General features: G+C 42.4%; 1 protein-coding gene across 2 annotated transcripts in view; it reads left to right on the top strand.

Annotated features, from left to right (window-relative positions):
- Positions 1 to 7,389: 7,389 nt before the first annotated feature.
- The window catches only part of LGI1 (leucine rich glioma inactivated 1), a 38,720-nt gene continuing 21,602 nt past the window's right edge, over positions 7,390 to 24,507 (top strand). For both annotated transcript variants that reach the window (XM_047825579.1, XM_047825580.1), the window contains exons 1-2: positions 7,390 to 7,829; positions 8,238 to 8,309. In XM_047825579.1, coding sequence (XP_047681535.1) covers positions 7,615 to 7,829; positions 8,238 to 8,309 — 287 coding nt within the window. In that variant the 5' untranslated portion in view covers positions 7,390 to 7,614. The remainder of the gene's footprint in view (positions 7,830 to 8,237; positions 8,310 to 24,507) is intronic.

Below are 24,507 nucleotides of genomic sequence, written 5' to 3' on the forward strand. Positions count from 1 at the left end.
TGTTAGGATCATCGGTAAAACGTCAGACCAGATTCCTGTCTCCACGGGCCTGCATCCTAGGGCAGTGGTTATCAAAACTTAAGAGTGAATCGGAATCACTTGGAAGCTTTGTGAAAACACAAATTGCTGGGCTTCACCCCAGAGTTTCTGTTTCCATTTGTCTGGGGTGGGGCCCGAGAATCTGTATCTCTAATAAGTTCTCAGGTGATACCAATGCTGCTGGTCTGGGAACACTTTAAGAACCACAGTCCCGGGAACCAGAATACATCCCCAGAGATTTTAATTCAGTTAGTCTGGGGTAAGGCCCAGGCACCTGTATTTTTTTTTTAACATTTCCCAGAAGATCCTAATATGCAGCCAGGATTAAAAACCACTGCTTGAGAGCCTATTCTGTCTCCCTCTCTTCTCTCTTACAAGTTTCCTTGAGCTAGTCACATGTTGATTTATCTTTATGACCCCACCTGAATATTTCCCATCTTCAAAACCAGGGTTCTCAAATTTTGCTGCACTTTGGAATTTCATGTGACCTTTAAAAGTCTCAATGTCCAGGTCATACACCAGACCAATTAAATAAGAACCTCTAGGGATGTGACCCCAGCATTAAGTATTTTTAAGAATTCTCAAAGTGAATGGGGTGCCTGGGTGGCCCAGTCGGTTGAGCGTCCAACTTTGGCTCAGGTCATGATCTCCCGGTTTGTGAGTTTGAGTCCCAAGTCGGGCTCTGTGCTGACAGCTCAGAGTCTGGAGCCTGCCTCGGATTCTGTGTCTCCCTCTCTCTCTGCCCCTAACCCACTCGCATTCTGTCTCTGTTTCTCTCACAAATAAATAAACATTTAAAAAAAAAAGAATTCTCAAAGTAGAGGTGCCTGTCTGGCTCATTTGGTTGAGCATCTGACTCTTAATTTCGGCTCAGGTCATGATCTTGTGATCCGTGGGATTGAGCCCCGTGTTGGGCTCTGCATTGACCATGAGGAGCCTGTGTGGTATTCTCTTTCCTTCTCTCTCTGCCCCTCCCCTATTTACACTCTCACTCTCTCTCTCTCTGAAAATAAATAAACATTAAAAAAAATTCTCCAAGTGATTGCAAAGTGCAACAAAGTTTGAGAATGGGTGCTTTAAAATACCCTTATTGATATTGTCACAGTACACATTTCTCAGTTAAAAAACGATCCTTCCCACAGTAATTTTCAGTGTCTTCCTTTGAACACTAAAAAAAAATGAAGAGAGTATTTTAAACTAGAATTTTAGGTTCTCCTCTGTCATTCCCACTTACATCTGCATTCATGCCTCAATTTCATAATTATCCTTTAGGGAGACCAGATTTTGCCACATTTGCCATTATTTTTTTTATTTTTTATTTTTTACCGAAGACCGTGAGGAACTTTTGGTGAAGAAGGGGTTAATGTGCTAGCCCAGTTGCATGCTGGGAACTGTAGTCCAGGAGAAGCACCTAGCCAGTGAGGCACTATGGGCCTCCAAAGCAGCACCCAGTGTCTCACATCCCACTGATCCTTTGGGGACGCAGCACCTGATAGTGGCTAACACCATGGGTATCAGAGTCAGATCCCAGTGCCACTGCTCACCAGCTGCAGGACCCAGGGCAAGCTACTTCACCTCCTGGCCCTAAGTTTCCTTATCCGTAAGTAGAGAGGAAATAACAACACTAATAAAGATCTAACCCATTGGGTTGTTATGAGGATTAAATGAATTAATATACATAAAGGGCTTTCAACAGCAGATGGCACACAATATGCATCCTGTTAAGTGTCAGCTTTCATTATTCTTGCCTTCCATCTCCCCTTTTGGCCAAAGATGGACTGCAGGAATCGAAAATGCCCCAATTCCACAGTCAGGACACAAGAGTTTAGCTGTCTTTTGAGAAATTATCCCTGTTTGTCTGAATTGTCCTCTGGTCATTCTCTTAAAAATCATGAGTTCGGCTGGGGTGATAAGCTGGGGCCAAGGGAAATGATATTAGCGGACAGATACTGGCACACATCCCATCCGTAGTGAGTATTCCTGGGTTTTGCCTACCCAGCAGCCATCCTCTCTGCTCCTGGTAGTAGAACCAAAGTTTCCTTTAGGGTGCCACCCCCCTTGCCACTGTGTCCACTCTTGGTGGGGGTGGGGTTGCTGCCAATGTGTCCTGCTTTCCCGTGGCAAGTGGGTGGGTACCTGACCCCAGATCAGCCCACCGGGCTCTCTCCTTCAGGGAGGAACATGGGGATAAGAACTGGTTAGAGTGCATGCACCTGAGGACCTTGTCCCTTACCTCCTTCTACCTAGATTCCAAAGCTCCCTCAAGTTTCTCCATTCTGAAGTCTGCTTGGACAGCCCTTCCCTGGATTCTGCCAGTCACTCTATCACCATGGCAATAAGGGCCTTTTATGCTAAGGTTGGCAGAGTCAATGTCTGACACTTTCTCCAAAGAGTCCTAAGTGACACACTCCTTCTAAGCAATCTTCAAAATCTGGTCCTCTGCTCACTGCCCTCGCCTACTTCTCATCTACTTTCTGGCAGAACTATCAGTAGCTGAATGCCTTCTTTGTGACATGCCTTCCACGTGCATTGTCACTCATCTTAATATCAACAATGCAAAGATGGTATTCTTGCTACTTTATCAACGTAGAAAGTGAGGCACAGAGAAGCTAAGCAACTTGCCCAAGGTCACACAGCTAGTGAATAACAGAAATGGCATTCTAACTGGTCTATTTACTGCCCTCAATCAGTAAGTGGAATTTATTGAAATTGAGATCGACATTTCACAGACTCCTGGGGCGGTGAAGATCTTACGCACTCTCTAATGAAGCATTTTCATTTTCTTTCTTTCTTTTTTTTTCTTTTTTCTTTTTTCTTTTTGGTCATAGACTGTAAGAAACATTTTACATCACAACCATGCGCGCGCACGAACTGACACCATTTGCATGTGTGAGTGTTTGTAAAAGGAGGCAGGGCCAAGCTGCATCTTCCAAGGCTCATAATAATGATTTGTTTACTTGCATAATGCGTGTTTCCTAGGCCACACCAGCCGGATGGGAGAGCTGGAATCAGAACCAGCACAGGCTGTTCCTCTCTCACTCTGCTTTCATCAGCTCTCCCAGAATCTCCAGCTCCCCCACAAAGCCCCTGTCCAGTTTCTGAGGATGCCCAAGGAACGTCACACACATGCTCCCAAACACACACCAGATCCTCATTTCCCTTCTCCTGTGCTCTGGCTCCTGCTGGGATCATCCGCCAACTCCTCTGTGGGGCTGTCACTGCTGCTGGGTCACTAGTGTTGAGCTGCTCCTGGTGAAAAGCCCGGTGACTTTGGTGATATCTGAGTCATGCACTTGCATGGGGACGCTGTTGGTCTTGTATCTCCAGTGCCACAGCGCTGTGTGCAGTTCCTCACAGCACCCACCTGCAATGCCGCGATGCCCACTAAACTAGAGAGAACCCTCTCTGTGACAGGGATCCCAAGCAGATTCCTCTTACCCCTTCTAACTTACACACGTTCAAGGGCAGAAGGCTGAAAACAATCTTTGTCCCGTGTTTAGAAGCACCTTCTTTTTCTCCAGCTCTGGACCTTGTCCTTGGACTGAGTTTCGATGTCGTAGTCTCACCCAAATTGGTGAGTTCTTTCTTTCCCAGGAGGATCCTTGGTTGCTTTATGCAAATAGACTCTTGGCAAGGCCACAGTCTGTCATCCTGCCCAGAAGTGCCTGCTTCCTAGAGTGAATACAGACTTAAGATAAACCCATTTTTATTTGAGAGCTTTGCTTCCCAGGTATCAGGAGTCACAAGTTCAGAGTTCAAGTCCTGTTGCAGCAACGATGATGATGATGACAAATCTTTCCCATGTATCCCATACTAAACACTTTGGATACATTACTGGATTTAATTCTGCCAACAATTCTGTGTGATGTATATTATTATTATCCTCATTTTACAGAGGAGAAAACTACAGCTTAGAAAGCTTAAATTGTAGCCCGTAGCCACACGGCTGGCAAAATGCAGAGCCAGCCCTGGACCCACTCAGCTACTCCTCCAGGCTGGGCCTGGCATCGAGCCTTCCTCAGCCTGGCCTCCCAGACCCCCTGGGCCTCCTGCCAGCTCTGCTTTCATCCTTTCTAGGCCAATCTCCCAGGGTCCCCACCGCAATCCACAGGTGGCTTATCAAACCTTATCTAAAGGTGTCTGAGTTTGTGGAAACTCCTAAGCCTCCATCCTCCCGATTCCCACAACTCTCTGAGCCCAACCAGGGCTTCCTGGAGAAGGGGGAAGTGTCATCAGCAATAAGATCCCCCTTGCCAGGCCCCCTAAGACTTCAACATGGTAAACTGCTCTCCCTAGCCCCCTCCTCAGATCCAATCCTTCAGTCAGGACTTTGTCTTTCCTAAAAGGCCATTAGCAATCTACATGACAGGGTTAACATTTTGCCTGATCTTAGTGGGTTAGTGGGTGTTTTCATTGAATAGGGAATTCAAGTCTGGGCTTTAAATGCCATAGAAAAAGAAAAAGTTACTGTCTTTTCAGAATGCCCATTGTAATTTGTCCTTAGAGTCCCCACTCCCCTCCCCATGGTCCTTTTTCCACTTGAGCTGACAAACTTAGCCACCAGATACATATAGCGGCAAAGTGAAGTTATGGATATGATTTCTTTCCCTTATCCATTTGCCCTTCTGGCTTACTCAAGTCAAAAATAAAAGACTGCTCACACTTTCTTTGACCATGTCTAAAGAGTACAAAGCCAAGGTCTGATCAAGCAATCTTGACAATTTGATACATTTGACGGGGAAACACAGGGAGCGAATGACCCTGTTTAACCGCATCGATCAGTTTAACCAGGTATCTGTGATGGTGTCACCCCACACAGAGTGGTGGCTCTGCTCCTAACCATCCGAATGACCTCTCAGTAACTCAGTTGCCTCATCTATAACATTTTGGAGATCGAATCTGAGAACTCCAAGGTTCCTGAAAGTTCTCCGGGTCTTTATTTTATAATTACAAAATGCATCATTTACAAGTCAGATAAGTTAGGGGATGGGTGGTAAGAATAAAAACAATCCTCTATAAAATTTTTACCACATAATTATTTTTATGGAGCAAATCTCCACTGTGCACTTGAAGCAGGATGCAATTTACAAAAATCTGGCTTGCAGCCAACTTTTAAGTGACACTTTTACCATTTCAAGTAGGGCTTGCCCATGGGTCACAGTCTAAAAACACTCTCATGGGGCGCCTGGGTGGCGCAGTCGGTTAAGCGTCCGACATCAGCCAGGTCACGATCTCGCGGTCCGCGAGTTCGAGCCCCGCGTCGGGCTCTGGGCTGATGGCTCAGAGCCTGGAGCCTGTTTCCGATTCTGTGTCTCCCTCTCTCTCTGCCCCTCGCCCGTTCATGCTCTGTCTCTCTCTGTCCCAAAAATAAATAAACGTTGAAAAAAAAAAAAAAAAACACTCTCATATACTCCCTTCCTCCCTCCCTCCCTACAGAGACTTTGACAGTGAAACATTAGTAGAATCTATTCTAAAATCATTACTTATCTTGGATTGAGGTGTTTTTTTTTCCTTTTCTGTAAAAATGCAACATATTTATATACCCTCAAAAACTGGCTGAATGATAATAATCTACTGGTCCTTTTGAAGCACAAACCAGATTAAATCACTCCTAAAACACTGGAGGGGTGTCCGCTGCTCCCTGGGGCGAGGCCAGGCCCTTGTGTCTGTTTGCCCTACCTAGAATGCTCCCACTCTCTCTTTCATTCCCTCTTACCTGGGAACTCAGTTTAATCATTACTTCTTCAGGGAACTGTCCCCAGACTCCCTTGATGAGATCAGATCCCTCTATTGTAACTCTGAGATGTGATGTGACATTTCTTTGGATGAGCATGTCCTGACCATGAATAGCTTCTCTGCTCCGTTGTCATTCTAGAAGGCTTACTTTTTGCACACTTCGTGCACAACGCTGTCCAGGCACTGGGTGCCTCCCTTCATGAAGCTTACAGTCTTCTGGGTAAACAGACAGAAATCAGCTACAAGAATGAACATGCCTTTGCTGCTCCGCCCCCCCCCCCGCCCCCTCTCCCCCCCCTCCCCCCCTTCCCCCCCCTCCGCCCGCCTCCAGAGTTTATAGAGATTAAACAAGTGATAGGCATGAGCATGTGATGCGAGGGAAAGGGGGGCTGGGTAAACTGACAATGCATCAAGCTCCCATAGAGGTTGAGTTTATGTCATAATCACACCTTTGCTCAAATGTTCCTAAGAACATTTCTCCGCTAAGAAGCTGAGCAGGAGAAAGGATTGCAGACTGACATCCCCTGGCCAGCTGTGCCAGCTCTAGGGATAGCCGACTTCAGCATGGTAAGAGGACCCACAGTTTATTTTCCAACGTGTCCTCCAAGCTAAGGGTCTTCCCACCCTCTTGGACTATACCGCCCTATCCCAATGTCAAGGACTGTTGTGGTTTTTTTTTTCTTCTTTAAATTAATTTCCTATTCCAAGGGTACATTCTCTTTTCCATCAAATGTGACAGTAACGTAGCCTACCGTTTTGATTTAATGTTCATAATATTTATGGAACACCTTGGCGACCATCCTCATTTCACAGGCAGGGGAACAGATGCAGGGATAATATCAGCTAGTTTATGGCAGAACTGGGACCTCAACGCCAGGTCTCCGGCTCTTAGTCCAGTGCTTCCTCCACCCTGTCTGAGCCTCCTGGGCTAAACCAGGATCTTTTCAGGGCCCTGAGAAGCCAAAGTTGGCTGCCTCCTGCTGGCAGGGAGCTCTTTCAGCCTTCTGGTTCCACTACTAACACAGGGGGAGTGAGAAATGAGGAAAGTGGATTATGCACAGAGGCAGTCCACACTGCCATCTCCACACCTCATTGGGGAAGGAGAGGATGGCTTACATATGGGGGGGAGGGAGGAATTATGATAACCAATAATTCATAACTGTTGATAAGTGTCAGAAAAGTATTTACTCACATTCATTCCCTGAAAGTCACATTCTCCATGTGTTCTCATTTGTCTTTCAACGATGGCATCAGTCAGGTGGATTCAGCAAAAACTACCAAGGTTTTAGCCAAATGCTGCAGAGGGAGAGAGTTTCATTTAACTTCATTTTTCCAGCCAGGGCTGGCTCCAAAGCGAGTTTTTGGTTTGCTACATGCAAAGCAAATTCCCAGAGGTTTCTGAGACTGCCGAGATCTGATACAAGATGACTGCTCCCACCCACCCACCCACTAATAAGACAGAAAGCCATCCTATTTTTGGTAACAATTAAAGAGCCTCCCCGTGCAAGCGGAAAGCTGTTTATTTTCTGTTACATCACTTCACTTTGCCTTTGAAGGCTGGTCTGTGCTCAGTGTTCTCGTGGTGATGCAAGTCGGCTCTCTCCTCCAGCCGTTGGGTCCCTCCCATCACACAGCACCTCACAGGTCTCTTCCCGGAGCAGCGCATTGCTGGAGCGAAGAGCAGCTCACGAATCAGCTGCAGGTCCCCGGTTTGAAAAGCAGAGATACAGAGAGGCAAAGGAAAAGGGTGGACTCCTGTGTGACCTGGTCTCAGAGCAAGACAATCACCAGCTGAATTCCAGAAGCCCTGTTCATGTTTGGGGATATTTTTTCGACTGCATGGAATCAGAGAGAAGCCAAAGGATGGGAAATGCCTGCATCCCCCTGAAAAGAATCGCTTATTTCCTATGTCTCTTATCTGCGCTTTTGCTGACTGAGGGGAAGAAACCAGCGAAGCCAAAATGCCCTGCCGTGTGTACTTGTACCAAAGATAATGCTTTATGTGAGAATGCCAGATCCATTCCACGCACCGTTCCTCCTGATGTTATCTCATTGTAAGGCCCGTAAGCATTTTGATATCTAATTTACGATTTAAAAATTCCAGCCGATGTATTTGGGGCTTTTTGTATGTATCGGTAGGAGGGCATGGAGAGAGAAATTCCTCTTGCGTGCTTGGCCATTTGACAATGCTAACATTTTGCTGCATTTAGAAATTTTGATTTTTATTAGCTGCTATGGAACCTGCTTAGAGACCCCCCCAACCCCTGAACATTATTGTGGGAAACCTGTAGCCGATTCATCTCTCCTACTTCATCTGGGAAGGAACAGTATCGTACTTCATAAAATAGTGTCAAAATAGTGACTGTTTTGCTAAACCGGATTAACATAAGGTTTGTTCTGTGTGTGTGTGTGTGTCTCTTTGTGTCTGTCTGTCTGTTTGTTTTTTGTTTGTTTTCTTTCAGATCCTTTGTGAGATCTGGTTTTACTGAAATCTCAGAAGGGAGTTTTTTATTCACACCATCGCTGCAGCTCTTGTGAGAAATATTTATATCATGACTATTTTTAATATAGCATATATTTGGATAAGCCCTCTAGTAAAGTGATCTCAATATTAATTTTGTCAAATGTGACTGTGTTTCTGGAAAGAAAAAGAATATCCGTAAAGTAAGAGGTAGCTGGGTTTGTTTGCGACTTGACATGGGCAGTGCAGGTTGTTTCTTGCAAGGGTAAATTTGCTAACCTGTAATGCTGTCTACTTTCATGGCTATTTATGAAGTTGTTGGAATGTTTGCAACAATGATCCCAATTCCATGCCACTATTTTACTTTCATTTTTGACTTGGGAACTTTGCTTATTTCGCCCTGGAGTTTTTGAATTAGTCCATACAGAACCCTGCGTAACATATGCGCTCAAGATGTTGTCTCCCAGGGATCTGGGGCTGGCTGCTACCCTGTATGATTTACCATGTGGGGAAAAGCAAATCCGGGTTCCTTCGAGGTAACTCCTTAATATATTAGCTCTCGTGAGATTGTTTTCTAATCTCCTGTAATTTATAACTTACAAGGAGGGAAGGAAAATATTAATATAGGATAGTGCAAAGGATTAGTCTTTGCTGTATGTTTTGAGTTAGCCACAAGGGAACCACATATTCAGTCTATGTCTCGAAACAGTCAAAAAACAATATTCGACTAAGAAATCAGATATCTCCACAGGCACAATATCACATGTATAATTTGTTCGGACGTGTAATGTTGGGGCCATTGGAGTGCTAGTCCTTAGAGCAGGACCACGTGAGGGTCAAGAGGTCCCCTGGTACTCAGGTATCAGGCAACAGATTAGAGTTGTAGTGACATGGGTCCAGGAGGAAATTTAGCCAATTGTCAATCAACTGAGTTTTGGCTATCTGAACTGCATGATTCAGGACCCAAGTTTTTTGCTTGCTTGTTTTTTGTTTTCTTGCCTTCATTGGCCATCTTGGCTGTTTTAAGTTATATATAGAGAGACAAACAGCATGATTTGAAATTGGAGAGAACTGTGTAAATCTAACCCCACTATTCATTAGAAACTAGACATGGAATCTTGTGCAAATGACTAAATCTCTCTGAGCCTCAGTCTCCTCATCTGTAAAATGGAGGTGATAATGCATTGAAGGAGTGTTACCAGAGATAATCAAGATTTAAGTAGATAAAATGCTTGGCATCAGATATGAAAAATTGTTTACACATTTTACAAAAGGTGGAGGTTTAATTTTTTACATAAAGCTATAAAGCTAAAAAAAAAAAACTCGGTTAAATCTGTTAATATATTGCTTTATCTATATGAAATCCCAAAACTGGTTTGTCTATGTCATTGATTCACAACCCCGATCAGGTGTTATGACATTATGTAACAATGTTGGCTAATGTCTTTCTACCAGCTAATGTCTTTGAGTGATACACAATTGAGTAGAATATTCTTAAGGGATTTACCTGATTGATGGCTAGTGGTGTGATTAGAGGAAGTGTTTACACATCAAACAGACCCAAACAAGAGTCAGGCAAAGAGCACATGAAGAGGCAAAGTCTCCAGTGCTGGAATCCTTCTATAGCGTAAGAATTGGTTGTATCTGAAAACGCGATACATTGTGCTTCTGTTGTCCACTTGTTAAATAAATAAATGGCTCATTTAAAAAGCATCCTTTTGATGAGCTGAGGCACCTCCTTCCCCCCAGGATAGTTAAATAGATCAGTCCTTAAAACTGAAGAAGGGTCGGTCAACACATACTAATATTCCAACATTAAATAGACATTAGCTGTGACACAGAAAACCTGGATAGAGCAACCCCATCAGTCAGAACGCCCCTACTTTGTTTTTGCTGGAGGACCAGCCTCACAGGCACAGATGCCGGACAGTGTTATAGGAATAGTTACCGGCTGCTGCGGGGTAATGTGATTCCACGTATTTAGAATCACAGAGGGAAGCCAAGGAACTGGTTTTTAAATAGCCCACACCGAGTGTGTGCCATGCCCCTGTGTCCCATGCTCTGAGTTCCTATGGAACATTCCAGCCCTTATTTCTAAAAGCAGTTCAGGTTTCAGAAATAACAAAAGGGCGAGTGATTCTTGCCCGGTATGTCCTTACTTAACTCACATTGGCTAACCTCAACATGGCAGATTTGTGCCAGGGCAGAGCTTATGCAAAAATGTCAGGTGTCAAAGTTTGTCTCTGATCTCAGGACCCTGTTTCCTAAAGATTTTGCTCCCTATTCTTCCTGCCCAATGTTCTCTGCTTCCTGCTCCTCAGGAAAGGGTCTAATAAGCTGACTTTCACTGAGGAGGAAATAAATTCTAAGGCTCCAAATACGAATTGTGCCATAATCATAACATTGATGGGACTAGATGGTTCACAGACAGGAAGAGTGGCCCTATGGGGTAGGGCCATCCAGTGCCCTGAAAAACCCATGTGGGCTGCCAACTCCCCGTGGAACATGAAGACAAAGGGGCCTGAATTTGCCTTTGCGTGACTTTTGCCATCAAACGAGGCCTGGATCACACCAGCCATTGCTTGTGTTTTGCAATGAATTCTAAAGCATTTGTGACTGTGGACTGACCTGTCATATCCTGTGAAGATGCAAACTTCAGACTCAGTTCTGCTTGATTGACACACAAACACAGTCGGTTTCTTGCTCTGTTTTTGAAAAGGGAAAAGAAATGACCCATTCCCATCATCCACGCTAACAATCTGATAATTTTGTTGTGGTTTTTTCAGACCTTCTGCAGAAGCATGATGAGAAGTACTTTTTGAAATGTCAGCTCCGGGTAGTGAGGGAAACGGACGCAGTGCCTCCTTAAGTTGCATACCGTGTTTTGGGGGAAAAGATCCTGGTAGGCCATGGCTGGCAATGTGCATGGGAGAGCAAGAACAGCAAAAGCCCAGACTCTGTAGAGAGGAGAGAAAGAATAGAATTATCACAAAAAAAAAAAAAGAAAGAAAATCATCAAATTAGTTGTACAAAACATTTTAAAAATGTCTTATTTACGGTTTTAAGCAGCAACAATAACAAAACTTTGCCTAAGAAAATGCAATTTCATTCATGTTTTCCATAGGGCCAGTCACGAAGCATAACCAAGGAGAATGATTATTCACTTGGGTTTGATTTTAGCAGTGGAGAACAGTGCTTGGAGTGAATGCAATTTACAGAAATGTGTTTTCACACATTAAAGCCCTGTTCTTCTCAATTACAGACTGAAATCCCCAATGATAAAGGCTCATTCCAGAAGTAAAATTCTAACTGAAGAGTATAAAATGTGGCCTCATTTCCATTCATTTATAAAATGTTTAATAAACTAAATCCCTCCAATTCTTATGAGAGTGCTATATGCAGGGAATAAATTACAGGGTTGATTTTAGTATCATGCTATATATATATAAGAATTCAGTGTGGTCAGAAAAAAATTCTATTTATTCCAATGAGATTTGATCTTGTTTGAAGCAATAGAATTGATCGTGGTGGGGGAGAAGATATCAAAAACATCACTATTTCTTTTCTTAATCCACAATCGGCACACAAGTACATAGTCCATAAGAAGTAAAAAAACTAGGGGCGCCTGGGTGGCGCAGTCGGTTAAACGTCCGACTTCAGCCAGGTCACGATCTCGTGGTCCGTGAGTTTGAGCGCCGCATCAGGCTCTGGGCTGATGGCTCAGAGCCTGGAGCCTGTTTCCGATTCTGTGTCTCCCTCTCTCTCTGCCCCTCCCCCGTTCGTGCTCTGTCTCTCTCTGTCCCAAAAATAAATAAACGTTGAAAAAAAAGAAGTAAAAAAACTAAATAAGGAAAAAGCAAATGCCATGAACAAGGTAAATAATAAGTCCATCCTTATTAAGGTTTTATCGTTTAGTCCTTCAAAATATTCTTTGTCTGGGAAAATATATCCATGGCCTATCTCTTCTTTGCAGTGATCAGCCCCCTTTCATCCTTAGGTTACAAGATTAAGAAAAATGTAGCACTCTCTTTTTTTATTTTTTTTTTAATGATTATTTGTTTTTGAGAAAGAGAGGGAGAGAGAGAGAGACAGAGCACAAGCAGGGGAGGGGCAGAGAGAGAGGGAGACACAGAATCCGAAGCAGGCACCAGGCTCTGAGCTGTCAGCACAGAGCCTGACACTGGGCTCAAACTCACCAGCCATGAGATCGTGACCTGGCTGGGCGCTTAACGACTGAGCCACCCAGGCGCCCCATATGTAGCACTCTTTGATGAGTACTCAAGCCAGACCTAAAAGCTAAGAGGGCTTCTAGAGGAATTATTTGCTGGCTGTGGATGAGCCTGTTTTGGTTTATGCCCAGCTGATGCCCCTCCCCCCTACAATAGACCAAGAAGTAAAAATTTCAGCCAGCTAACTAGGTTGTTCTGTCTACAACTTGCCTAAGGACCCATAGATCTGATTTTGAGCTTTTTAATTAATTAATTGTCGTGACTGCAAGCTGACCCTGTACAACCAATGTTTTCTCTGAAAGTGTATTTCATCCTTTCAATTATTCATGCAAGAAACTTAGGAGTTACCAGCCCCTTATCCCTCACTATCCACTTCCAACCAGACAAGTCCTCTCTCAAACAGGATGAGAACCTGCCACCTCTTCTTCACCCTAGGGCCATGGCCCTGAATGAGGCTGCAATTCACCCGTCAGGCCACTGTGGGAGTTTGTGCACTGGGTGCCTGTTTAACCCTCCTCCATTAGTGTTACTTTCCTGAAACACAGATCTCATCAAGTCACACTTGTGCTTGGAAATGTTTAATGTTTCCCTAGAAACAGAGAAAGACTGAACATCTGAATTGGTATTAATAGAATTTGGCTATTGGTCCAGGGTCATCTCTCATAATATTGACACCACACACACACACACACACACACACACACATTCTCTCTCCCTTGGCTCCATTTATACCAGACTGAAGTACCTCATTCCCTGACCTCTATTTTCTCAAGCTCTATAGATTTTACAGATGTCTCTCGTTCTTCCTGTCACTTACTAGAGTTCTTTGTGCTTGTATCTGCCCCATGTCTCTGGACATCATGGAGGGTTATCAATAGCCAAGGTCCTACAAAAGAGCCCAGATGTTGTAAGTCTGGACTAAGCATGTTATTTGTTGGATTCAATCCATATTTTCGCAGATTTTATGCTTAATACTCTTGCTTTCCTATCAGTAGATAGTCACATCCTTTTTCATGTTTGGTGTACCCTATCAGATTTCACATAAGCTAATTGTGTGGAGAGCTAGAAAGTGAACTGAACCAAAAAAGAAAAAAAAGTGAAGAGATTTTCTTCAGCCTCAGAATAAAGGTGTTGTTCACCGACTCAGTTCCCTCCTTTTTTAAAAAAAAATTTTTTAATGTTTATTTTTGAGAGAGACAGAGACAGAGCACGAGTGGGGGAGGAGCGGAGAGAGAGGGAGACACAGAATCTGAAACAGGCTCCAGGCTCTGAGCTGTCAGCACAGAGCCCAACGCAGAGCTTGAACTCACAAACTGCAAGATCATAACCTGAGCTGAGGCCAAAGCTCAACCAACTGAGCCACCCAGGCACCCTGTCAGTTCCCTCCTGCATATTGGCATCTTAAGTTGGGAATCGTCCCCCTTCCCTAGGAACCAAGGACTGTTCCTACAAAGAGAGTAATGGTTGGGTGATATTCTCTCAAGCCAAAGAGAAGCTCCCCAATCTGTCCTAGGGACCCAGGTTGACCTAGAAAGTGTGGGATAGAACACAATGTGGGGAGCCCCTGGCTCTGAGGTTCAGGTTACTGGAGGACTTCTACCCTCCTCCCTCCTGAAGACCTAGATATAGACTAAATTTGAGTGGGTCAGGCAGAGAGTCTAGTCAAGAAACTACCTTGCCTTTGGGACCAGAACAAAATAGTGGAAGCCAGACTTCGAGGCACGGCCACATCCTCTTCCCCAGGAGAGGCCAGGGCCAGTAGAAGTTTACCTGGAGACCCCGTCCTCCCTGTTCTCTGCCTCTTCACGTTCTTTATGCTTCCCACCCCCCCACCCCCGCCCCGTCTCTTCACACCTACTCCTGGGCTGTCCCAACCCTCTCTTCTGTGTCAGGTGTGTTATTTGTACATATAAATTATACTTTAAAAAAAAAAGGAAAGGAAAAAAGCATGGTGTTATGATGTTAAACTTCACCAGAGATTTCCAGTATACCAGAGCGTAAAAGGCAAAGCTTTCAAAGCCTTTCCTGAGACGCACTGCCTGAGTCTCTTCTGTCCCACTTGGACTTCTACTAGGCCTTTGACATGTAAGAATTCAAATATTTCTCCCAGGTTCTCTATTGATTCTGGAGGTCAACTAGCTTCTCTCTTGTGAAGGGTAAAATTCCCCCATTCTCCTGTCCAACAAGGCATCCAAAGGGAAATGTTGCTTAAGCTTAAAGAGTATGAAGATGAAAAAAAAATTCATTAACATAGGGTAATTTCCTTTTTGACTTATTTGTATTTGCTTAGCTAAAAGTATTTATTCATTGCATCGTGGCAAGCAGTAACAAAATGAAAGCAAAAAGTTTCCCATTTCATAAACACATTTTTGGATTCTGCTGTGCAACAGGCATAGCATTGGACTTTGTTAGGGACACAGAGATGAGTGTCACCTCCCTCCCTGACCTGATATGCAGCTCTCAGTTAACAGAGATATCTAATAAAGTAAATTATAATTGCCTGATTTTGAATGTATCATAATGTAGTCTCTTTTTTAAACAATTTTATCGTAAACTAGTCTTTAAAAATTTTTTTTTAATGTTTATTTATTTTTGAGAGAGAGAGAGAGAGAGAGAGAGACAGTACGTGAGCAGGGGAGGGGCAGAGAGAGAGGGAGACACAGAATCGGAAGCAGGCTCCAGGCTCCAAGCTGTCAGCACAGAGCCTGATGCAGGACATGAACTCACAAACCATGAGATGACCTGACCCATGAGATCAGGACCTGAGCCAAAGTTGGATGCTCAACTGACTGAGCCACCCGGGTGCCCCTATTGTAAGCCAGTCTTGATTGGCTTTCTCATTTTGTTCAAAATGATATCCAGTTGATTGGTGATGATGGTGACTTGTGCCAACTGTTGAGATATAGGCTACAGAATGATTGAAGGGGCTTTGTGGTGACAGCTGTGATATCCAAATGGCTAACCCTGGAGAGCTGGCAATGTGACAAGTAGCAAAGAACACAGGTTTTATGGTGAAATAAACATGGGTTCAGTTTCCACTCTGTTGCTTAGTAGTTCTATGAGTTGGGGCAAGTTTTATCAAGCCTCATTATCTGCATCTGCAAAATGGGGACTAATCATAGATTGCACAGGATCACAGTAAAGATTAAATGAAGCAATAAAGCAAAAAAATTTTCATTCAAAAATGAAAAAGTACTTGGCACTGTGCCTGTAAGTCAATATTAAATGTTAGCTTTTATTATAGTTTTTGAAAATCACTTTAGTATATATGGGGCTGAAGTGAGCACTGAAAATCACTTTAATTTGACTGACCACAACATCAGATTAGCATCCGATTGTATGGGCTGGGTTTGCTTAGGATCCTAGATTCAAAATTTTGTTGTTCTACACGTAGGTCTCCATCAGAACCTGCTAAGAAATCTTTCCTTCAAATACTTCTGACAGAAAACATAAACTATTTACCTTTGTTGGGGTCAGGGACAGAGAGGAAGCAGAATGTTCTCACTTCCTCCTCATGAAAAAAATGCACCACATTTTGTAAAACATGATTTTGTTCAAAATAATGAACACTGACCAGTATTCAGATGAGTGGTTCTGTGACAGGATAGAAAGAAGTCTGCGCTAGAAGACATTTGTTTCAAATCCAGTTCAGCCATTAATGGGCTTTCTGAACTTGGGTTGGTCACAAAATGTCCATGGGCCTCAGATTTTATATGTAGAGAATACCAGAGATAGACCAATTATGGTTCTCAAACTCAAATGCCAGTGGGGGTTGGGTGGTAGCATAAATAAAGGAATCAGCTGGGTATAAGACCTTAGGGCCTGGTAGTGACTGGGGTAAGCCAGAGAAGGCATGCCTTGCCTAAAAATGACATCCTCCGCTCCAACTGATTATTGCTGATGAGAATATGGTACATGAACATGGGGTCATATTTTCCTTATTTTCAGGAAAAGGCAAAAATCTGGAAGCAGATTTTTTTTAAAGGATAAACACCAAATAAAATGTAAGTTGACATTTTGAAACCTTTACATTCAATTAACTAAGGCGTCTTCCTGGCTTAAAACAATTCTATTGTATTCTGTTCTATTCTACAAATAGAGTTACTTTAAATTATAATATAGAAAGTGGTCTTGTTAAAGAAATGGACAAAATTTATTGTATCAGTTCTAACAAACCAGTAAATTGGATTGTTAAATGAAAGAGCCTCATAATATGGAATTGACTATTATAGAATCATTGTTAAAATAATAATGTAGTTCTCAATTTCTCATGGTGGCTGATGATAAAACAATATTTCACTATCCCTCCCATGGGCAGGGACTAGAAAGGAATTGTGCCTGTTTGCATGGCGAGATGCAAGTGTTTGCCTGTGTCAGGTGTGATTAAAAAGCAACGAGCCTTTAAAAAAAATAAACCGACAAGAATTTGTATGTACAAATAACTCTTGAGTTGCAGCGAATTCCTGTGGAAGGTCATAGATTCCTCCCTTCTATGCTTCCATGGAGAAGCATTTCTAGGTCCTTCTCTGAGAATTGTCTTTGCTGCCACTTTATAAGCCATGCAGTAAAACCAGGCAGTCTTTTTAGGGGGTGTTTGTCATTTTTGAATCGCCTGATGCTAAGCACTTTATAGATCTCTCTCTCTCTCTCTCTCTCTCTCTCTCTCTCTCTCTTTTTTAACTTCATCATCACAATAACCCTATGAGGGGGTATGATTACCTCCATTCAACAGAGGAAGCACTGAGTCCTAGAAGGGTTTTAGGTAACCTCCTCAATGTCTCACCCTTCCTAAGTGGCACATCTGGGGTTTAAACCCACGTCCTCACTTTTAATTACTTTCGTCTACTTCCTCTTGAACATGAATCACCGGGCTTGACTTTGCACAGTTCTGTTCCCAAAATCCAACCCCCTCTCAAAGGGTCAACCTTTGCCATTAATGAGGGTATTCAGGGGAATGTGTCCTGATTCCTGGACACAATTAATGAGAAGGAGTTTCAAAAGCCCTTTGAAAGAGTGGCAGCATTACTGGCAAGAACATCTCGTTTCCCTAGGATTCAACTCTCATTTGTATGTGTAAGCTCTGGTCTCCTTACTTGAAAAAGAGAGAGAGAGGAAAAAAATAGTAAATGAAAAAGGACTTATATACTTTAAAGTTATGCCTTAGACCAGCATTTTCTAAACCTGTGTCCTGTGGAAAAACTGTCCTGAAAGAAATGCGTCTGTGCTCAAATAAATTTGGGAAACTGCACATTTTACCCCCACCTTGACTATTCACAAGGCACTTGGGCTTAGAAAAGCCTCTGGAATTATTTCATGTCATTTCACTTTTCTTAACATCTCATAGGATATTGGGAATCTATGCCTTTGGTATGCATATTATTTTATTAGATTAATTATTTGTACCCCACCTTCTTTTAGAAAGCCTTGCTAGCAGTGCTTAGGCAGGTACAAAGAATTCCATCTTGGAGGATACATGAAACCATTTATCTCCATATAAGGCCTAACTCAGACCATCTTGTTAGTGTGGATTCATCGGGTGTGAGATCTGGGAGGACGCCTCCCTGCCACACTGTCCACCTGGTCAAGCAGCTTGGCACACACAGCTTCTCTGGGCACCTCCCAGTGGGTGCTCCATCTTTCTGAAGAAGGAGATTACCATTTGCAGCATGTTAAAGGAAAAATGCCCCTGAACTTAAATCTACACTCTCACCGTTTTTGTCTGGAGCAGGTTCCATCACAGCTATTTCCCAAATGGCTAATCCAACATTTCTGTGGGTATGTTCCGTGGAATATTCGTTTTACATAAAGCTCAGTGATAAAAGGGTTCCATGATCAATAAAATTGGGAAATTGCATATTTCATTCCCTTTTGAAGAGTCTCTGTTTAAGGATAGAAAGATCAGTGTAATTAAGATTATCTTCAATTATCTTCACTTACTCACTTTTCCCAGACTTATTTGGATTTTTGTTGTTGTTGTTGTTCATGTACAATCTCTCAACCCTATAAAGGCCTCATATTTCAGGGAATATACTCTGGGAACAACTGGGCAAGGCTGTTCTAGATTTGTAGCAGATAAGTGGGCAGATCTGATGGGATTAAAAAGAGGAAGCGTGGCCTTGCCTATGACCATTACCAGTCTAAGCACAGAATCCCAGCTCTGCCAGTTACAGGCTTCAAATTACTTTACCTCTCTCACTTTGGTTTTTCTTTATATTTTAAAAGGAGAATATAAAACCTAAATTAAAGTGTTCATTTTAAGATTAAAATGAGTTAATAGATGGCAAGCTGCTGAAGATGAGGCTTGTCACAGAATAGGCTTAAAATTTAAGTCCCTTCTCCTTGGTGCTTCAAGACCAGGGCAATACACGCTGAATTTACACACATCAGGAGGATGGGCTGTTGACTAGTTATGCCAACTCCTAGAAAGGAAAAGTTTGACTATCCTGGGATGAGAGGTAATAGACTATAAAAGCAATGAGGTAGATCCATGCTCTAATCTTTGCTAGTATGCATGCCAAGAATATTCCAAAGGGAATCCCTGCAACTCTAACACCTACATTCTAATCCTGGCCCTGCCACTGATAAAAGATGTATGTGACCTTAGGTAAATCACTTAACTTATGGAGACCTGTTTTCTCACCTTAAAAAAGAGGAATTGGGGGCACCTGGGTGGCTCAGTTGGTTAAGTATCCAACTTCTGCTCAGGTCATGATCTCACAGTTCGTGAGTTCAAGCCCTGCATCGGACTTTCTGCTGTCAACACAGTGCCCACTTTGGATCCTCTGTCTCCCTCTCTGTGCCTCTGCCCCCTCTCAAAAATAAATAAACATTAAAAAAAAAAAAAGGAGGATGTAAACTACATATCTCTCTGGAGTGCCCCTCACCTCCCACCATATTTACATGAAGCTAAAGTAGGGTTGTTTCCTATCAATCCAGATGAAGAGGTGGTGGTCTACTTAAGTGTCAGCTGAATTGCACTGAGAATATTTTGCAAGGATGAGAGACCAAAAAACCCCCAAAACCAAAAAACTATGACATAATGTGCTCATGTGTGATGCTTCCCATTTTAATGCTTTCCTGTCTTAAAAACATATTTTTAAATATTCAAGTGTAAATTATTCACATGGCACATGCACTTAGAATATGTGCATTTAACTAAAGTGAATCATCAGCCTATCATTAATTATCATTCAACCAGCCCTATTCTTTTAGATAAAGGAGAATATTAGTAACTGAAGGGGCTGAATCATTTAAGCACAGTGAGCTCTAAACAAGTTGGCAAGCTTTCCAGCTATGCCCTTAAATCTTCTAGCAGCTTATAGCCTGTGTGGCTTGATCTCTCATTTACCTATATATGCATATATAACACATGTTGCATATGTGCCTGGAATTGTGTGTTTTTGTGTCACACACACTACCCATGGCTGGTTAATTCCTTGGACGATGCCCATAACAGTTCTCTTGGACAGGTGACAATCTCACTAGACCTCAGTTTCCCTAGCAGTAAAACTAAGGTTCTTCACTATATCTAATGGCTCTTCCAGATCTGATGTTTTATGTCTATGCTCTTTGATTATTCTCTGGCAGAAGCATTGGAGACATGCTCACATACATTCTCTCATGTAATTCTTAGAATCTTCCAGGAAGTCTTTTTGTTATCATAATTCCGATCTTGACAGATGATGAAACAGATTCACCTACTTTATGTATCGTGTACATAATAAGTGACAATTACAAGCTTCGAAACCAGATTCTCTAGTCTATATCTGATTAATGCCATCTCCAAGTGAAAGTACTGGCTGCTCACTCTTTTCTTCTTCATGCAGAGTAGTCTTTACTGAGGGGACATTATATGGGAGACCCCTCCTAAATCATCTCCACCACCCCCCCCCGCCCCAAATAGCCAGAAGAATCTGCTCTGGCCTAGAAGACACAATGCAGGCCACTCATGTGTGAATGAAAATTCTAATGGTAATCGAGATATCACAAGTGACTAGAGGGAATTTGAAGTAGTAGGTATCATTAGAGTCAGGGGATGCTGGCACATGGCCAGATCAGCAGTCTGGTTGGAGACTAGGGGAGATTTTCTGAGCAGGATTACTCCTCCTATTCAGCTATCTGCAGCTCCCCATGCAGAGCCCAGTCCTACTCTTCCATGAATGAAGCCCACAATGCTACAAGCATAGATTCATATATATTTGAAGCTAGAAACAACCTAAAATACCTTGTCTTGCCCCCTCATTTGACAACACAGCCAGGAGAAGTCTCAAGGCCACACTGAGTATTTATGGTTAATTCTGGGAATTAAGAGCCAGTCTTCCTGATTCCCTCTTCAGTGTGCTCCTCCTGCAGTCCCTGGAGAGGTGAGGAACCAGGGCAGGAAACCACTTCAGCGGCCCATTAGTCTTGGCATCAACACATGTGCCCGCCCAGTCCTTTTGCTCTTGTGGACTTCCATCTCCAGCCTCTTGGCTGGACGTTGGGCAGCCTGAAACTTGACCTTCTTCCAGTGTAGCTAGATCCTAATTCTCTGATCTTCTGCTCATTTCTTTACTTCTCTGTTGTTACCTCAGTTTCCCTCAGGACTCTGAGCTCCGTGCTGACCCTGTCACCCACTTTTTTGTTCCTTTTGAATTAAATGCTCTGGTCCTAGCTTTTGAATTCAACCAGGAACCCCCTAACAATTTTATGGCCTTGGTGTTAATTTATTGCTTGCGAAGACATGCGACCCACACACACACACCCTCCTGCCAGCTAAGCAGTTGGATGTAGGCACCAGAGGGAGGAACTGGAGCTTGAGGCTAGCAGATACTTTTCAGATACCATCCTCTGTTCCCACTGCGATATTAACAATAAAATCATGAAAGCTTTTTTAAAAAAACTATCATTGATAGGGAATTTTAAGAATATTATTCTAAATGCTTGAGGAAATCAAATATGCAATTTGAAAAGATTATTACCGGGGGGTGGGAGGCAGGGGAGGGTGGGTGATGGGTATTGAGGAGGGCACTTTTGGGATGAGCACTGGGTGTTGTATGGAAACCAATTTGACAATAAACTTCATATATTGAAAAAAAAAAATAAAGTGCTCTTCTCCAAGGTCAGAGCATTCTTGATGGTGATGTGATATGTGTTATCAATAAAAAGTATATATTTCATTAAAAAAAAGATTATCAGAAGTAAAGTCATATTTCTAAATATTTTCATTTTAAATCAGAAAGAATAAACATATATGAATTGAGCACTAAGCTAAATATCCTAAGGAAACAAGAGAAAATAAATAATAATTAGACAAAATAATAAATTAGAAAGCAATTGGAATAATAAATAAATCCAACATTTGATTCTTGGGAAACCAATAAAATAGCAGACCTTTGAAGGAAGCAACACTCACAAATGGAGAGAGCATTAATTATTCAATAAAAGGTTTTGAGTAAATTTGGGTAAGTATTTAGGAAAGAATCAAGGCAGTATCTCATCTCATATTATACATAAAAGTAAGTCTCAAATGGATCAAGGAGTCAAATGTTTAAAAAAAAATTTTTTAAAGGGGTAGATGTAGGTAATAGTTCATTGATCTTTATGTAGGAAAGAACATTTTAAGAATAAAAGCAAAGAAAGAATATGTACCATATGTATGCATATCTTTGGGTAGTATGATTATGTAATCTTTAGTTTTTCCTTTAAGCATTTCTGTGTTTTGCAGAATTTCTACAATGAGCATATAGTGTTCATAAGCAGAATACACCAAACTGCATTCAAAAGTTTTAAAGTCTTTACTTGAAAAAAAAATACAGGTTTAAAAGGTTTTAATATCACTTTGAGACTACTCACATTAATTAGTTCCTTTAAAAAGGGGATTATTGTTTCATTGTATTTCTTAAATCCCTATGAGCTAAACAGTGTTGTTACGGTTGTCCGCCAGAATGTAGATATTAAGTCATTTTGTGACCCTATACTGACAGGCTACCAGGTGTGTCAATACCAGGGCACTGGACAAGGAGTCTTGGGCCTCATGACCTTAAGCAAAGCTTTTCACAGCCCTCTGATCCTCAGTTTCCTCTTGTCAAACAGATATTAATATCTCCTCTACCACTTTCACAGAGTTTTTCCAAAGACCAAATAAGATAATCCAGCAAGAATCTATGAAATATAGGCTATTATGAAGGCAACAACCATCATTTAAAGAATGAGCTATTGCCTGCCTGGAATTAACAGTTGGTATGTACAGTCTTCCTAAATCTCCTTCTTGTAAGGAAACATACACTCCCTTGGTTGCAGAGAGGAAATAAAGTCCTCCTCATTCCCCCTACAGTCCCCTTTCTTACTGAATTCATGAGGGTGATGACTAAGAGATATAAGTGCATTACCTTTGGGGGCAAGGTCAGATCGGTCAACACACATCCCTGTGTGCACCTCTACCAAAACTCTAGGGGGAAATGCCTGATGTTTTCCTTCCCTAAGAATAGAGGAAGTGGCAGAGACCTCACAGGTTCCCATAGGACCAGAGGTGAAGAGCAAATTCTAGACTATCTCCACACCAACCCACAGGATGGCTGCTTGGCAAGCCTATGGGATCTAGATCTCTGATTTGTGCCTCAGAGTATCAAGTTAATTCAGATGGTACATTGGTCCCCACCAACCCTTCTATGATGCTGCTTTTGTGAGCATGGTTGTCAAATCTGGGTCATATTATTGCAGAGTCTTACTACATGTAGTTATGGGGACAGGACCATCCACAGCACCTCTATGTCCCAGAGCCACTGCTCCAACTAGACTTGCTACAAGGAGCGAACTGCTCTCAGCCACCACAGGTAAAGAGGGGGTAGTGTAAGTGACCTGGAAGGGAAGCGTACCATATGCAACCCAGGCTGCATATAAGAGTCACCTAAGGAGCTTTTAAACATCCTCATGACCAGGCCACACCCCAAGTGTAGAATTTAACTAGAACCCCTCAGGGTAAGAACCAGTTGCCACCATATTTTTAAAGCTTCTCAGGTCTTTCCAAGTGCAACCAAGATTAAGAAGCTGTGGCTTAGGATCTAACACAGACCTAGGCATCTCCCCTGCTTCAACATTCACACAACCTTCCCTTTGCAAGGCCTCCTCCACATTCTGCTCTCTCGTAAGTGTGCCTGGCTCATACTTTGCCTGCCAGGGAGCTAACTCAACCCTGAGGCGTCCTTTCTCCTTCAGCTCCTCTGCTGGCTGGCTCCATCTCTGTTTGCTGATTCCAAATACCCAGGAAGGGACTTATCTTTAGCCTAATTTGCCTTTTGAACCAGGGTATTTGGCCCTTGGGAGGCTGACTGACCCCAGGATCAGCTATTCTGGATAAAAACATGAGTCCTAGCCCTAGTAATCTGTGGAAAGGGACAGAGTTTGTGCTCTGCTTGGTCTGCTCTAGGTCTGTCATGTGTGAAGATGGTATGGAGTAGCACAGTTTCCTTTTAACAGGGACTGTGGGATTCTTTAACAACTGGCCCAATGGCAAATCATAATATTGAAATCAAACATATTTCAAGAAATTCATAAAAATTAAGGATCAGAGTTTCACCCTCTTTATAGAACATGATTTTTAGTCTTTTAAGTATACATAGAATAATAAAATGGATAGCCTATTCAACTATATTTATAATGTATGTATAATTTTATACATCTTTGTCTACAGAATCCTTGTCCTTAGAAAACCACAATTGAATTTAGAATTGAAAGACTAAGATACTCATTATTATCTTAACCAGAGTGATTTTTTTTTAGTTTTTATTAAGAAACTTTTTTTTATTGAAATGTAATATACATAATGAAAAGTGTACATATACTAAGTGTTTATCTCGATGACTTTTTAAGAATGTTTTTCAGAGAAGTTTTAGGTTCACGGCAAAATTCAAGAGAAGGCACAGAGATTTCCCATATACCACCTACCCTCAGACATGCATACCCTCCCCCATTACCAACATCCCCCACCACAGTGGGACATTTGTTACAATTGATGAACCTACATTAATACCCAGGGTCCCTAGTTTACATAATGGCTCACTT

This window comes from Prionailurus viverrinus, chromosome D2, assembly GCF_022837055.1.
Source record: "Prionailurus viverrinus isolate Anna chromosome D2, UM_Priviv_1.0, whole genome shotgun sequence".
Lineage (NCBI taxonomy): Eukaryota > Metazoa > Chordata > Mammalia > Carnivora > Felidae > Prionailurus > Prionailurus viverrinus.